General features: G+C 36.4%; 1 protein-coding gene across 1 annotated transcript in view; it reads right to left on the bottom strand.

Annotated features, from left to right (window-relative positions):
- CLEC2B (C-type lectin domain family 2, member B) overlaps nt 5,699-14,168 on the bottom strand; it is a 28,501-nt gene continuing 20,031 nt past the window's right edge. Inside the window, 3 exon segments of the mRNA NM_001256364.1 lie at nt 5,699-6,411; nt 12,074-12,182; nt 13,462-13,556. Of these exon segments, the coding sequence (NP_001243293.1) occupies nt 12,074-12,182; nt 13,462-13,556 (204 nt within the window). The 3' untranslated portion in view covers nt 5,699-6,411.

Raw genomic sequence — 14,168 nt, 5'->3', positions numbered from 1 at the left:
TCACTTGATCTCATCTAAAGAGCACAATAAAAGCAGTGTGGTTTCTTGAGGCAGGGCTCTTGGTCCCTGAGACCTTGAGTCCCCCAGTTCCCACCTTTACTTAGGAGAAATGTCTCTGTGTCTTGTTTTATGTTAACCTTTTTTCCTTAAGTTCCACAGCACCCGTTCTTCAGCCCCATCCTGCTGAGCTGGTCTCGGCACTGGCTCTGCAGCCACCAGATTGGGTGATGACAAGGAGAAGGATCAAGATGGCGGAGGAGGAAGACGTCGTACTCACCTTCTCCCACAAACACATCAATGAAACACATCTACATGTAGAACGACTGATCCAGGACATCTACTGAACACTGGCAGAAGAACTTAAACCTCCAAAAAGGGCAAGAAACCCTCCACATAACTGGGTAGAACAAAAGAATAAAAAAGAGAGAGAGAGACAAAACAAATCAATGGTACTAGCACTCCTGAGAGGGAGCTGTGAAAGATAAAGGGAAGCCACACCCTGGGAAGCCACCTAACTAAACAGGGAGCTCAACAGAGATGGAGGGACTTCAAATTTGCCGAGAAAAACACAGCAGCTAGACTGAGGAGGGCAAAGCAAAGTAAGAGCCACACAGACCATCTACACCACCTCCCTGACACCACAGCCTTGGATACTCAGGCAGGGGCCAGGTGCTGAGACTCAGGCTCTGGAGGTCAGTTCTGGGGAGAGGACTAGGGTTGGCTGTGTAGAGACAGCCTGAGCGGCTAGGGAGCAGTGTGCCATGGACTGGGGAGCAGAACGCCACAGCCGAGGGAACCCAGGAGGATGTCTGGGCCTGCAGGAGAAGCAAGGAACCATTGCTGGGGAGGGTGAGAGGAGGAGGGGGCAGACCGCCATAGGAATCTCTTTCTCTGTACATATATGCATGGGCTCTCAGAAGGTGGGGCATTTCTGGCACAGGATATGGGTGGCAAGAGGCCACTTGACCAGGCCATGGGAGACTGGGCTTCTCTTGTGTGGACTATGGGTGGCCAGGCTCCTCTTTGTGGGCTATGGGCAGGGGGGGATAAATAAGCATGATGCAACACCTCTTGCATGATCTCCAGGCAGCAGTGGAACAAACCATATCAGTCAGGGCCCTCCACCACCAGGGATTGGTAAACAGGCTCTACCTGTGGCACCAGTCCCCTCAGAGGTTGGCAAAAAAAGAGAGCACTGCAACTGAGCACCACTTGTTGTTTAGAGGGCTTCTGGGATTAACAGGGGGGTTCTGGGAAGCCTGGACTCAACCTGTGAGGAGCACAAACAAGCTTGCTTGCTCCTGAATCAAGACGGAGAGGGCAGAGGAAAACTGCTTGAGTGGCTGCCTAGTTTCCCACAACAGCCCCAGACTGCATCCCAGATGAGCCAAGCAAATGCTCCAGACTCACTTGCTTCATGATGCCGTTCCACACTGGGGCAAGGTCTGGGCTGTGAGACACAGAGGTAGTTCAGACCTGCAGCACTATCTGAGCAGGGTGGTGCTTACACAGGAAGCACATCAGAAGCAGTCCAAGTCTTTGTCCCTGGTCAAGCTACTACTGCCCATGCCTCGGTTCAGACTGAAAGTTCATGCTGGCCCCTCTTACTCCAGCATTGCTCTCCTCTGGGGTGAGAGCACACATTTAAAGGGAAAAGTGTCAGCCTAGACCCAACCATCAAGGCTTCTGGTCCAGTAACCTGGGACCTGCCCTTGCCCCAGTAACATGATATAGGGCACTGAGCAGAGGGGAAGCCCTGGCTCACATTTAGTTCTATCCCTAGTCCCTCCATTTCTACTCCCATCTCCTAACAAGGTGACAGCTACCAGCACACCCCAAGGAAAAGTGCAATTTTGTGTTGACCTCAAATCCAGATCTTCCACCAAATCTTCTGCTCTGTGTGTGTGTGTGTGTGTGTCCATACAAAAGTGTATGTATGAAGACTGTATAGGGATGATCCCACATAAGAACAACCCTAAAAGTTGCAATAAGTAATGGGTTTCACCTAATTTCATAGACAGTTAAACAAAATGAGAAGACAGAGAAATTTGCTTCAGTTGAAAGAATGAGAATACCCTTGAAAAAACATAATAGAACAGAAATAAATAATTTACCAGATAAAGAATCAAAGCATTAGTAATAAGAATGCTAACCGAAGTAGAGGAAAGTAAACACAGAGAGACCTTTAACCAGGAACTAGAGAATATAAAAAAGAATCAGTCAGAACTGGGAAATAAAATAACTGAAATCAAAAACAAGCTAGAAGGGATTATTAGCAGAATAAGGGATACAGAAGAATACATTTGTTATTTGGAGGAAAGAATAATGAAAATCACCCAATCAGAACAATAAAAAGAAAAAACAAATTTAAAAAATGAGAAGACTTTAAGGGATCTATGGAACAACATCAAGCATAACAGTATTTACATTATAGGGGTGCTAGAAGGAGATGACAGAGAAAGGAATAAAAAATATGTTTGATGAAATTATGGCTAAAATCTTCCGAAATATGAAGAAGGAAACAGATATCCATTCAGGAAACACAAAGGTGCTTGTGTTTCTAAACAAGAAAAACTGCAAAGGACACACATCAAGACATATCATAATTAAAACAGCAAAAGTTAAAGAGAGAATTCTAAAGACAGCAAGAGAAAAACAAAGAGTCATATACAGGAACCCCCTATGAGACTATCAGTTGATTTGTTTGAGGAAATTTTACAGGACATAAGGAAGTGGCATGATATATTAAAAGTGCTGAAAGGGAAAAACCTCCAATCAAGGTTTTTCTACACATCAAGATTATCAGTTAGAATTGAGGAGAGATGAAAAAACTTCTCAGACTAGCAAAAAATAAAAAAGTTTATCAAAACTAAAAACACCCTAAAAGAAATAGTAAAGTATCTATTCTAAGTGAAAAAGAAAAGCCTATAACAAGAACTAAGAATCTATAGGAAAGAAAAAAAAAAAACACTAGTGAAGTAAATATACAATAAAGCTGAGCATCAATCACCTAAATAAGCTAGTCTGAATATTAAAAGACAAAAAAAATCAACTATGACCACAACAACCAATAGAGAGACAGATATGAAGATTTGTCTTGGAACATTCGCCAAGACAGATAACATAACTGGGCCACAAAACAAGTCAAACCAAATTTAAGAAAATAGAAACTATATCAAGCATTTAATCACAATAGTATGAAACTAGAAATCAATTGCAGGAAAATAAATAGAAAAAAGTACAAACAGGTACAGACTAAACTACATGCTATTAAAAAAAAGGTCAATGAAGAAATCAAAGAGGAAATCAGAAAATACCTCAAGGCAAATGAAAGTGGCAACACAACTTTTCAAAATTTGTGGGATTCAGCAAAGGCTGTTCCAAGAAGAAGTTGATAGTGGTACAGGCTTACTTCAAGGAATAAACAAAAATCCCAAATAAACAACCTAACTTACCATCTAAAATAATTAGAAAAATAAAAACAAACAAAATTCAAAGTCAGAAGAAGGAAGGAAGCAATAAAAATCAGAGATGAAATAAATAAAATGAGACATTTTTTGGAGAATTTTAATGAAAACAAAAACTGGTTTGTTGAAAACACAAAATTGATTAAACTTTAGCCAGCCTCCTCAAAAAGAAAAGAGAGGACCCAAATAAACAAAATAAGAAACGAAAGAGGAAAAGCAACAACTGATACCACAGAGATAAAAAAAAAAAAAAATCATGAAAGAATACCATGAAGTTGTATTCCAACAAATTAGATAACCTAGAAGAAATGGAAAATTTCCAGAAACACATAATCTGCTAAGACTGAATTAGGAAGAAATAAACAATCTGAATAGACTATTAATAGTGAAATTGAATTTACAATTTAAAAACTCCTAGAAAACAAAAGTCCAGAACCAGGCAGCTTCATTGGGAAATTCTACCAAAAATATAAATATAAGAGAAAATACCCATCCTATTCCAACTATTCCAAAAAATTCAAGAGAATGGAATGCTTCCAGATTATTTATACAAGGTAACAGTTATCCTGACACCAAAATCAGGGAAAGCAACCACACACACACACACACAAAATTCATGGCAATATCTCTGATGAATATAGAGTCAAAGTCCTCAACACAATATTATCAAACCAAATTCAACCATATATAAAAAGGATCATACACCATGATCAAGTGGGATTTATTCCAGGGATTCAAAGATGGTTTAGCATTTGCAAATCACAGTATTTGGCACAGGCATGGCCAAAAAAGAAAAAGAAAAAAAAGCATTTTCAAATCAATCAATGTGATACACCACAGTAAAAAAAGGAAGGATAAAAATCATATGGTCATCTCAATAGATGCAGAATAAGCATTTTACATAATTCAATATCCATTCATGATAAAAAGGAAAAAAACTTTCATCGAATTTGATATAGAAAGAACAAATCTCAACATAAAAAATCCACTTATGACAAATCCACTAACATCATACTCAATGGTGAAAAGCTGAAAGCCTTTCTCCTAAAATCAGGAACAAGAAAAGGATGTCCATTTTTGCCACTGCTATTTAACATAGTATTTGAAGTCCTAGACACAACAACCAGACAAAAAAAGAAAAGGCAACCAAACTGAAAGGAAGAAGCAAAACTGTCACTATTTGCAGAGGATTTGATACTGTATATAGAAAACCCTCGTCTCCATCAAAAAAGGATTAGAGGAGTTCCTGCTGTGGCACAGTGGGTTAAGGATCTAGCTTTGCCACAGCTGTGGCATAGGTTGCAGCTACAGCTTGGATTCAATCCCTGGCCCAGGGAATTTCCATATGCTGTGGGTGGAGTCAAAACAAAGAAAAAAAAACAAACAAACAAAAAACAAGCCCAATTAGAACTAATAAATGAATTCAACAAAGTTGTAAGATACAAGATTGATATTCAGAAATCAGTTGCATTTCTATAAATTAATAATGAGCTATCAAAAAGAGAAAGAAAGAAAAAAATCCTATTTACAACTGCACAAAAAAGAATAAAATACCTCAGAAGAAACTTAACCAGTGAGGTGAAAAACCTATACTCTGAAAACTATAAAACAATGGTGAAAGAATTTGGAAATGATACAAAGAAATTGGAAGATATACCACGTTCTTGAATTGGGAGAACTAACATTATTAAAATGTCCAACTGCTCAAAAATTGACAGATTTAATGAAATCCCTATGAAAATACCCATGACAATTTTCAGAGAACTAGGAAAAAATAATTATAAAATTTATATAGAACCACAAAACATCCTGAATTGCCAAGGCAATTGTGTAAAAAAAGAACAAAGCTGGAGTTATCACATTCCCTGATGTTAGACTAGACCACAAAGCTGGCATAATCAAAGCAGTATGGTACTGGCACACACAGAAAGACCCATATAGATCAATGGAACAAAAAAGAGATCCCAGAAATAAACCCATTCACTTAAGGTCAATTAATATATATATAACAAAGGATGCAAAGACATGCCTCTAAAGACCAGAAACCATAAAACTCCTAGAAGAAACATAGTTGCCATAAATCATAGCAATATTTATTTGGTTCTCTAGGACAAAGGAAATAAAAGCAAAAATAAATAAATGGTTCTAATTAAACTTAAAAATGTTTGCATCTATTAACCCCAAACTCCAGTAGATGCAATCTATTACATTTAGAATGGATAAGTGATGAGCTCCTACTGTATAGCACAGGGAACTTTAAACAGTCTCTTGGGATAGGCCATGATGGAAGTCAAGAAAGAGAATGTGTGTGCATGTGTGTATATTATAATTTTATTAAGGTTATACATGACTAAAATTTACAAAAATAAATTCTATAACGGGATAGATTGCACTATTTTTCATATTAAATACTTTTAAATATTAAATAAATTTAACACAATTATAATTTACCCTCATTTGCAAAGATTCTGTGTAATTATTGATTGCTAGATATCTGCTCTTGTAAAGGTCTAAGAGCGAACATTTTTTTGCAGGGTCTCTGTTTAAACAAACACTTTGATTAAAGTGCATTATAGAATTTGTGAGCCTATGGGTATCACAATTTATCAATAAATACAAAATGGAAAGAGGGTATTAACTATATTTTACGTTATTGTCCAGTAACTTTATAGGGGCAAGATGTCATTTCTTCTTGTTCAGAGCTAGGGACCACATCTGCCTTCTGTATTGTCAAATGTGTTTTTCCCAATTTCATTTCTTACATCATGAGAAAATTGGAAATGCATTTTTATTGAAACAATATAAATATTCTTCAGTTTGCAGCACCCTAGCAGCAAGGTTTAATGCTGATTATATCAGTGCATCACAATATCCATGGAAACTCTTCTTTAACAATTCTCTTGAAGGGTGATGCTATTCTTCACTGAAAATCTCAAGTGCAAACCTAATAAAATATGCAGAAAATATGTGAACAATAATTAATCTTTGAGATGTATGAAATTTAGCATTTACAATTTTATAGCATAACAGTAAAGCAGCATATCTCCTCCAACCATACCTTCATTGAGTTATTTAAAACATTATCCCTGCTTTCCTAGGAAAAATTATAAGGCAACCATACAAATGAATTTAGATGTGAGAATATTAAAAAATAAATATCAGAATGAATCTAGATAAATAAATATGATGTCACATCATGACCAAATTGAATTTTACCTAGGAATGCAAAGTAGTTCTTTAACATGAGAAAATTATAAATATCATTCACTACATTAACAGATTAAGGAATAGAAACTATGAGAACATCAAAATAGATGCAGGAAACAAAAGTACATAAGAAAATTTTAAATCTCTTTCTACAAAAAAAAAATCTCTTAGCAAATGGAAGTAGAAAAGAACTGCCTTAACTTAAAAAAAAAAAAGGACATAAGAAAACTAGACACAACACAACTAATGTTAAAATGTTACAAGCATTTTCTTTAGAACGTGGAACAAGTCTAGAACATTTACCATTAATATTGTCCTGGCTGGAGTTCCCATTGTGGTTTAGAGGGCTATGATCCTGATGCTGTCTTTATGAGGATGCGGGTTCTATCCCAGGCCTCAACCAGTGGGTTAAGGATTGGCATTGCCACAAGCAGATGCTGCTCAGATCTGGTGCTCCCATGGCTGTGGCATAGTCCTTGGCTGTAGATCTGATTCACCTCCTAGCCCAGGAACTTCCATGTGTCACAGGTGGAGCCATTAAAAAAAAAGAGGAAAAAAAAAACCAGGGAGTTCCTGTCATGGCTCAGTGGAAACAAATCTGACTAGCATCCATGAAGACGCAGGTTTGATCCCTGGCCTCACTTAGTGGGTTAAGGATCTGGCATTGCTGTGAGCTGTTGTGTAGGTCACAGATGTGTCTTGGATCCTGTGTTGCTATGGCTGTGATGTAGGCCAGTGGCTATAGCTCCAATTTGACCCCTAGCCTGGGAACTTCCAAGTGCCATGAGAGTGGCCATTAAAAAAAAAAAAAAATATATATATATATATATATATATATATATATATACACACACATATTGTCCTGGCAGTCCTACCCATTTTAATCAGATAGGAAATATGTAATTTTTAAAATACAGGAAAAAATAAAACTTATTACTAAATGTTATGTTTTACAGTATTTAAACGAATCCACAAACTATTAGAAATTATGAGTCTTCAGAACTAAACTTGTTAAAAAGGGCAAGAACATCCAAAAATGTTACATATCAATATAAAAACAACTATTTTAAAAGAAAATAAAATTACATAATTGCAATTATAATTGCAAAATTACACTATAAAATACAAAAACATTATATACGTATAATATATAATATATAGTAACTGGTCAGAAAAATTGTAAGTTATACAGGAAGAGAAAAATCAATAAAAATTGATTAGGGGAGAAGATGGTGGAGTAGAAGGTCTTAAGCTCACCTTCTCTCACGAAAACACCAAAATTACAACTAACTGCTGAAAAACCATCAACAAAATAGACTGGAAACTACCAAAAAAGATATTCTACACCCAAAGACAAAGAAGCCACATCAAAACGGTAGGAGGGGCACTTTCATGATTTAAGCAATCTCATACCTGCTGAGTAGGCAAACCACAGACTGGAAAATAACTATATTGCAGAGACTCTCCTAAGAAATGAGAGTTCCAAACCCCATGTCAGGTTCCCCAGCCTGGGGGTCAGGCATTGGGAGGAGGATCCCTCAGAGAATTTGACATTGAAGGCCAGCCACAGGACTGGAGGGTGCACATAGGATTTCATATGCACTGGGTCCCAGGGCAAAGCAGTAGGAACAACATAGGAATCTGGGTCAGAACCTACCTGTGGGTATTGGAAGGGTCTTCTGAGAAAGCAGGGGGCATCTGCGGATAAATATGGGAGCAGGATATTGAAGATGGAGTTCCTAGGAATATTCATTGGCATGAGCTCCCACGAAGGCTGCCATTTTGGAAAAATATGGCCCACTCATCAGGTATGAGAAGCACCAGGCCAAACAACAAACAGGGTGGGAAGACAACTCCATCAACAAACAGGCTGCCTAAAGTCCTCCTAGGCACACAGCTGCCACTAATCACATTCAGAGACAAAGCCTCACCCACCAGAGGGACAAGACTCAGCTCCACCTACCAGTCCCTTCAATCAGGAAGCCCACCACAAGCCCCTGTATCAACTTCACTCACAAGGGGGAAGACACCAAAAGCAAAAGAGGCTACAACCCTATAGTCTGCAAAAAAGGAGACCATCACACAGAAAGCTATGCAAAATGAAAAGGCAAAGAAATATGAGCTATATGAAGGAACAAGACAAAACCCCAGAAAAACAGCTAAGTGAACTGGAGATTAGCAACCTCCATAAAAGACTTTAGAGTAATGATAGTAAAGATGACCCAAGATCAAAAGAAAGCTAGAAAAGCAATACTCATATCAGACAAAATGTACTTTAAAATAAGAATGTTACAAGTGACAGAGATGGACATTACATAATGATCAAAGGATCAACCCAAGAAGATGTAACAATTGTAAATATATACACATTCGACATATATAAAGCAGCTGGTAACAGCCATAAAAGGAGAAATCAACAATAACACAATAATAGTGAGGGACTTTACCACCCCACTTACAGCAATAGACAGATCATCCAGATAAAATCAGCAAAAAAACACAGCCCTTAAATATTGCACTAGGCAGAATGGACTTAATAGATATTTATAGAATATTCTATCCAAAAGCATCAGAATATGCATTCTTCTCAAGTGCACACAGAACATTCTCTAGGATAGGTCACATTCTGGGCTATACAGTGAATTTAAGAAAACTGAAATCATATCAAGCATCTTTTCCAACTATGCTGTAAAACTAGAAATCAATAAGAAAAAAATACTGCAAAAAACACAAACACATAGATACTAAACAACTTGCTACTAAAAAATGAATCAGTGAAGAAATCAAAGAGGAAATTAAAAAATAACTAGAGACCAATGACAATGAAGACACAACAATCCAAAAGCTATGGCATGCAGCAAAAGCAGTTCTAAGAGGAAAGTTTATAGCAATACTAGCCTACTTCAGGAAACAAGAAAAATCTCAAAAAAAAAAAAAAAAAAAAAAAGAAAACCACCTTACCTTATTCCTACAGCAACTAGAGACAAAAGAACAAACGAATCCCAAAGTTAGTAGAAGGAAAGAAATCATATAGACCATAGCAGAAGTGAATGAAATAGAAATGAATAAAACAATATGAGATTAATGAAAGGTGGTTCTTTGAAAAGATAAACAAAATTGATAAACCATTAGCCAGATTCATCAAGAAAAATAGTGAGAGGACTCAAATCAATAAAATTAGAAATGAAAAAGGAAAAGTTATAATGGATATCACAGAAATACAAAGGACCACATGAGATTACTATAAGCATCTATATGTCATTAAAATGGCCAACCTAGAAAAAATGGACAAATTTTCAGAATGGTACATTCTTCCAAGACTAAACTAGGAAGAAATAGAACAGATGAATAGAAAAGAACTAGGACAAAATTTGTTTAAATTTGTTTTGAAACACAAAAGACATCAAATATCCAAAGCAAATCTGAGAAAGAAAAATGGAGCTGGAGGAATCAGACTCTCTGAATTAAGACTAGACTATAAAGCTACAGTCATAAAGACAGTATGGTATTGGCACAAAAATAGAAAAATGGAACAGCATAGAAAGCCCAGAATTAAACCCATGCACCTATGGTCAACTAATCTGACAAAGGAAGCAAGCATATACAATGGAGAATAGACATTCTCTTCAATAAGTGATGCTGGGAAAACTGGACAGCTACCTTTAAAGGAATGAAATTAGAACAGTATCTAACATCATACACAAAAATGAACTCAAAATTGGTTAAAGAGTTAAACATAAGACCAGATACTCTAAAGCTCTTAGAGGAAAAGATAGGCAGAACACTCTCTGACATAAATAGTGGCAATATCTTCTCAGATCCACTTCCCACAATAATGAAAATAAAAACAAAAATTAACAAATGGGACCTAATTAACTTAAAAGTTTTTGCATAGCAAAGAAAACCATAAATAAAAAGAAAAGACAAGCCACAGAATGGGAGAAAATGTTTGTAAATGAAGCAAACTGACAAGGGTTAATCTTCAACATATACAAACACCTCCTGCACCAGTTCAATGTTAAAAAAGCCCAAACAACCCAATCAAATAATAGGCAGAAGACATAAACAGGTATTTCTCCAAAGAAGAAATACAGATGGCCAAAAGACACACAAAAAGCTGTTCAACATAACTAATTATTAGAGAAATGCAAATCAAAAATACTGTGAAGTACCACCATACACCAGCCAGAATGGCCATCATCAAGATGTCTACAAAGACTAAATGCTGGAGAGGGTGCAGAGAAAAAGAAACCTCTTACACTGTTGGTGGGAATGAAAATTGTTGCAAGCATTATGGAAAAGAGTAGAAAGGGTCTTCAAAAAACTGAAAATAGAACTACCATATGATCTAATAAACCCACTCCTGGACATCTATCTGGAAAAAAAAGACCATATTTGAAAAGATACATGCACCATAATATTCATTGCAACACTATTTACAATGGCCAAGACATGGAAGCAACCTAAATGTCCATCGACAGGGGAATGGATGAAGAAGATGTGATATATGTATATATCATATATATAACACACACATATATACAATGGAATATTACTCAGCCATAAAAAAGAATAAAATAATGCCATTTGCAGATGGACCTAGAGATTGTGTATTACATATATATGTATATACACACACATTGTATATATATAATATGCACATCATATATATAATGGAATATTACTAAGTCATAAAAAGAGTAATATAATGCCATTTGCAATTGGACCTAGAAATTATCATATTAAGTGAAGTTAGTAAAAGGCAAACATCATATGATATCACTTATGTACAGAATCTAAAAAAAGGATACAAATGAACTTATTTGCAGAACTGAACAGATTCACAGAGTTTGGAAAACTTATGGTTACCAAAGGGGATCGGAGTGGAGGGATGGAATGGGGCTCTGGGATTGGCATATGCACACTGAGGTATATGGAATTATCGGCCAATGGGGAACTGCTGTATAGCACAGGGAACTCTATTCAATATTCTGTGATAACCAATGTAGGAAAAGAATCTGAAAGAGAATGGATATGTTCATATGTATAGCTGAATCACTTTGTTGTACAGCAGAAATTGTCACAACCTTGTAAATCAACTATAATGAAACTTAAAAAAATCAATACAAAATTATGCATTGTAAAAACAACACTCCCCAAATTGACCTATAGATTCTGTGAAATTATGTTTCTTCTAAAATTGATATAGAAAACTAAGGTCCAGTCCACTAGAAAAATAGAAAAAAAAATAAGGAAATTAACAGTTATCAAGATGTTTTATCAGGCTACAATATCATAGTGAAATGTGAACAGTTTCAACAGAGGGAAAGAAAAAATATGTTACAAATATTAAAACTGTCTTACCGATGGTTGTTAAGTCCATTCTGAGAAATACTTACTCAGCGAATTTTTTTCTTGCAAATCCATTTTCTTTCTGTATAGCATCTCGCTGTTGCAATACCATCTTCATTAAGGTAAGGACATACTTCATTCTCTTTAGTGGTAAGCCTACAATAAAGGAATTAAACACTAAGTACTAGGGACTCCTATGATTTCTCCCTTGCCCAATGACACCTTTTAAAAAGTATTTGTTCGGAGTTCTGAAAAAGTGTGCTGTGACATAGTTATCTCTTACAAGGGTTAAGATATCTGCACAAATTGGACCCTAAGAGTCTTCCTTACAAGAATTTATATTTGTTAAACTGACATTAAGTTATATGTAATGACTAGAATCGTCAGTTTGTATAAACCAATGGTTCTTAAACCCAGGGTGATTTTTGCCTTCCACCCGCCCCTGCAAGGGACACTTGGAAGTGTCTGGAGAAATTGTCGGTTGTCACAAGTGGAGGGGGCAGGGGGAATTGCTACTGTTTAGTGGGTAGAGGTCAGAGGTGCTACTGGAACCCTATGATAAACACAAAAGTGCTTCCTCCACACAACAATTATTCAGTCCAAAATGTTACTTGTGTTGCTATTGAGAAATTCTAACAGGGGAGTTCCCTTTGTGGCTCAGCAGTAACAAACCCAACTAGTAACCAGGAGGATGCAGATTCAATCCCTGTCCTCACTCAGTGTGTTAAGTATCTGGCATTGCATGAGCTGTGGTGTAGACTGCAGAGGTGGCTCGGATCCAGTGTTGCTGTGGCTGTGGCATAAGCCTGGCAGCTGTAGCTCTGATTCGACCCCCAGCCTGGGAACTTCCATATGCCACACGAGCAGCCCTAAAAAGAAGCAAAAATAAAAAATAAATTTTTTAAAAAAGAAATTCTAACATGAGCAAAATGGCTAAGTGGCTCGAAGTCACCATTTGGGGTGGTACTACTGGGGTCCTGTGTGTAGTGAACTCAATTCTTTAGATCCAATTTTTCCATATTGTGAAATGGAAAGTATAAAGTCCAAGATAAACTGCATGATCAGTGCAAATAAAATCAGGTTAAAATTTAAAAATTAAACTTGAACTGTTAACGATGTCAGCAAACAGGTAGCATGAAACTTGTGGACTAGATGCAAAATTGGAGAAAATAGGTTAAAATCAAGCAAAACTTTAATTTTCTACTGTGTATATGAATCTCAGGTCTTTATTTTTAAAATAGCCAACTAAGAGATCTTCCCTCTACTATCTTGATTTTCAGCCTCTCTGTTTGACTTTTGCAACTAATCTCAATCCTATTCCATTTTTCCAACATGTGCACAAATTGTAGCCTCCAAAGAAATGTAGCTCATGTACAGGTTCTAGAGAAGGTTGTATTACCTAAATTTAAAAAATCCCAGAAAAAAAGAAACTCACCAGTGGTTAAGTGTGCTTCTTTCTGTCCATGGTTTTGTTTGACTTCCTGGATGAATCCAGTGATCAGAAGTACACTTATATCGCTTAAGAAATTGCTTTAGAGACAAAATAAAATTCATCACTTTACTCGTCAGTTGATAACTACAACCTCTTCTGTCCCTCTTGTTTTGCAGGTTGTAAGGAGTAAGATGCCAAATTTCAACCCCTGGTTTCACCAGAACATAGCCATGCAATTTTGAGTATTTTATCCTCTGACCCTCAGTTTTTTCATATGTGAAGCAAAGAGGTGAGATACATTTTCTTTAAGATCCTTTTGATTCCAAATTGATAAATATTCAATATGAAAATCTATTCATCCAGAATTTTAAAACTGTAAATTCCTGGAAAGTTAGACTTTTCATTTGAACCTTGTATAGTCTCCCTAATCATCAGATATTTATTGTAATGTTTTTCCACTTCGTAGAAATATTATTACATAGAGTTTAATGTAATATTTTACCTCAACTTTTCTCGCAGACTATTACATGCACATGCATGCGTACATACACACACACACACACACACACACACACCCTCATGCATCCAGTTCCTTTATAATCTAATTCTTAAATTGCATTTTTTGCCCAATATTTACATTTCTAAAGCTATCATTCTGGGGAAATATTTTTTGCCGATATTTCTCCTCTTCTCATTCATTCAATGTTGAA

Source organism: Sus scrofa, chromosome 5, assembly GCF_000003025.6.
Source record: "Sus scrofa isolate TJ Tabasco breed Duroc chromosome 5, Sscrofa11.1, whole genome shotgun sequence".
NCBI classification, from domain to species: Eukaryota; Metazoa; Chordata; class Mammalia; order Artiodactyla; family Suidae; genus Sus; species Sus scrofa.
This window is presented reverse-complemented; position numbering and strand designations above follow the sequence as displayed.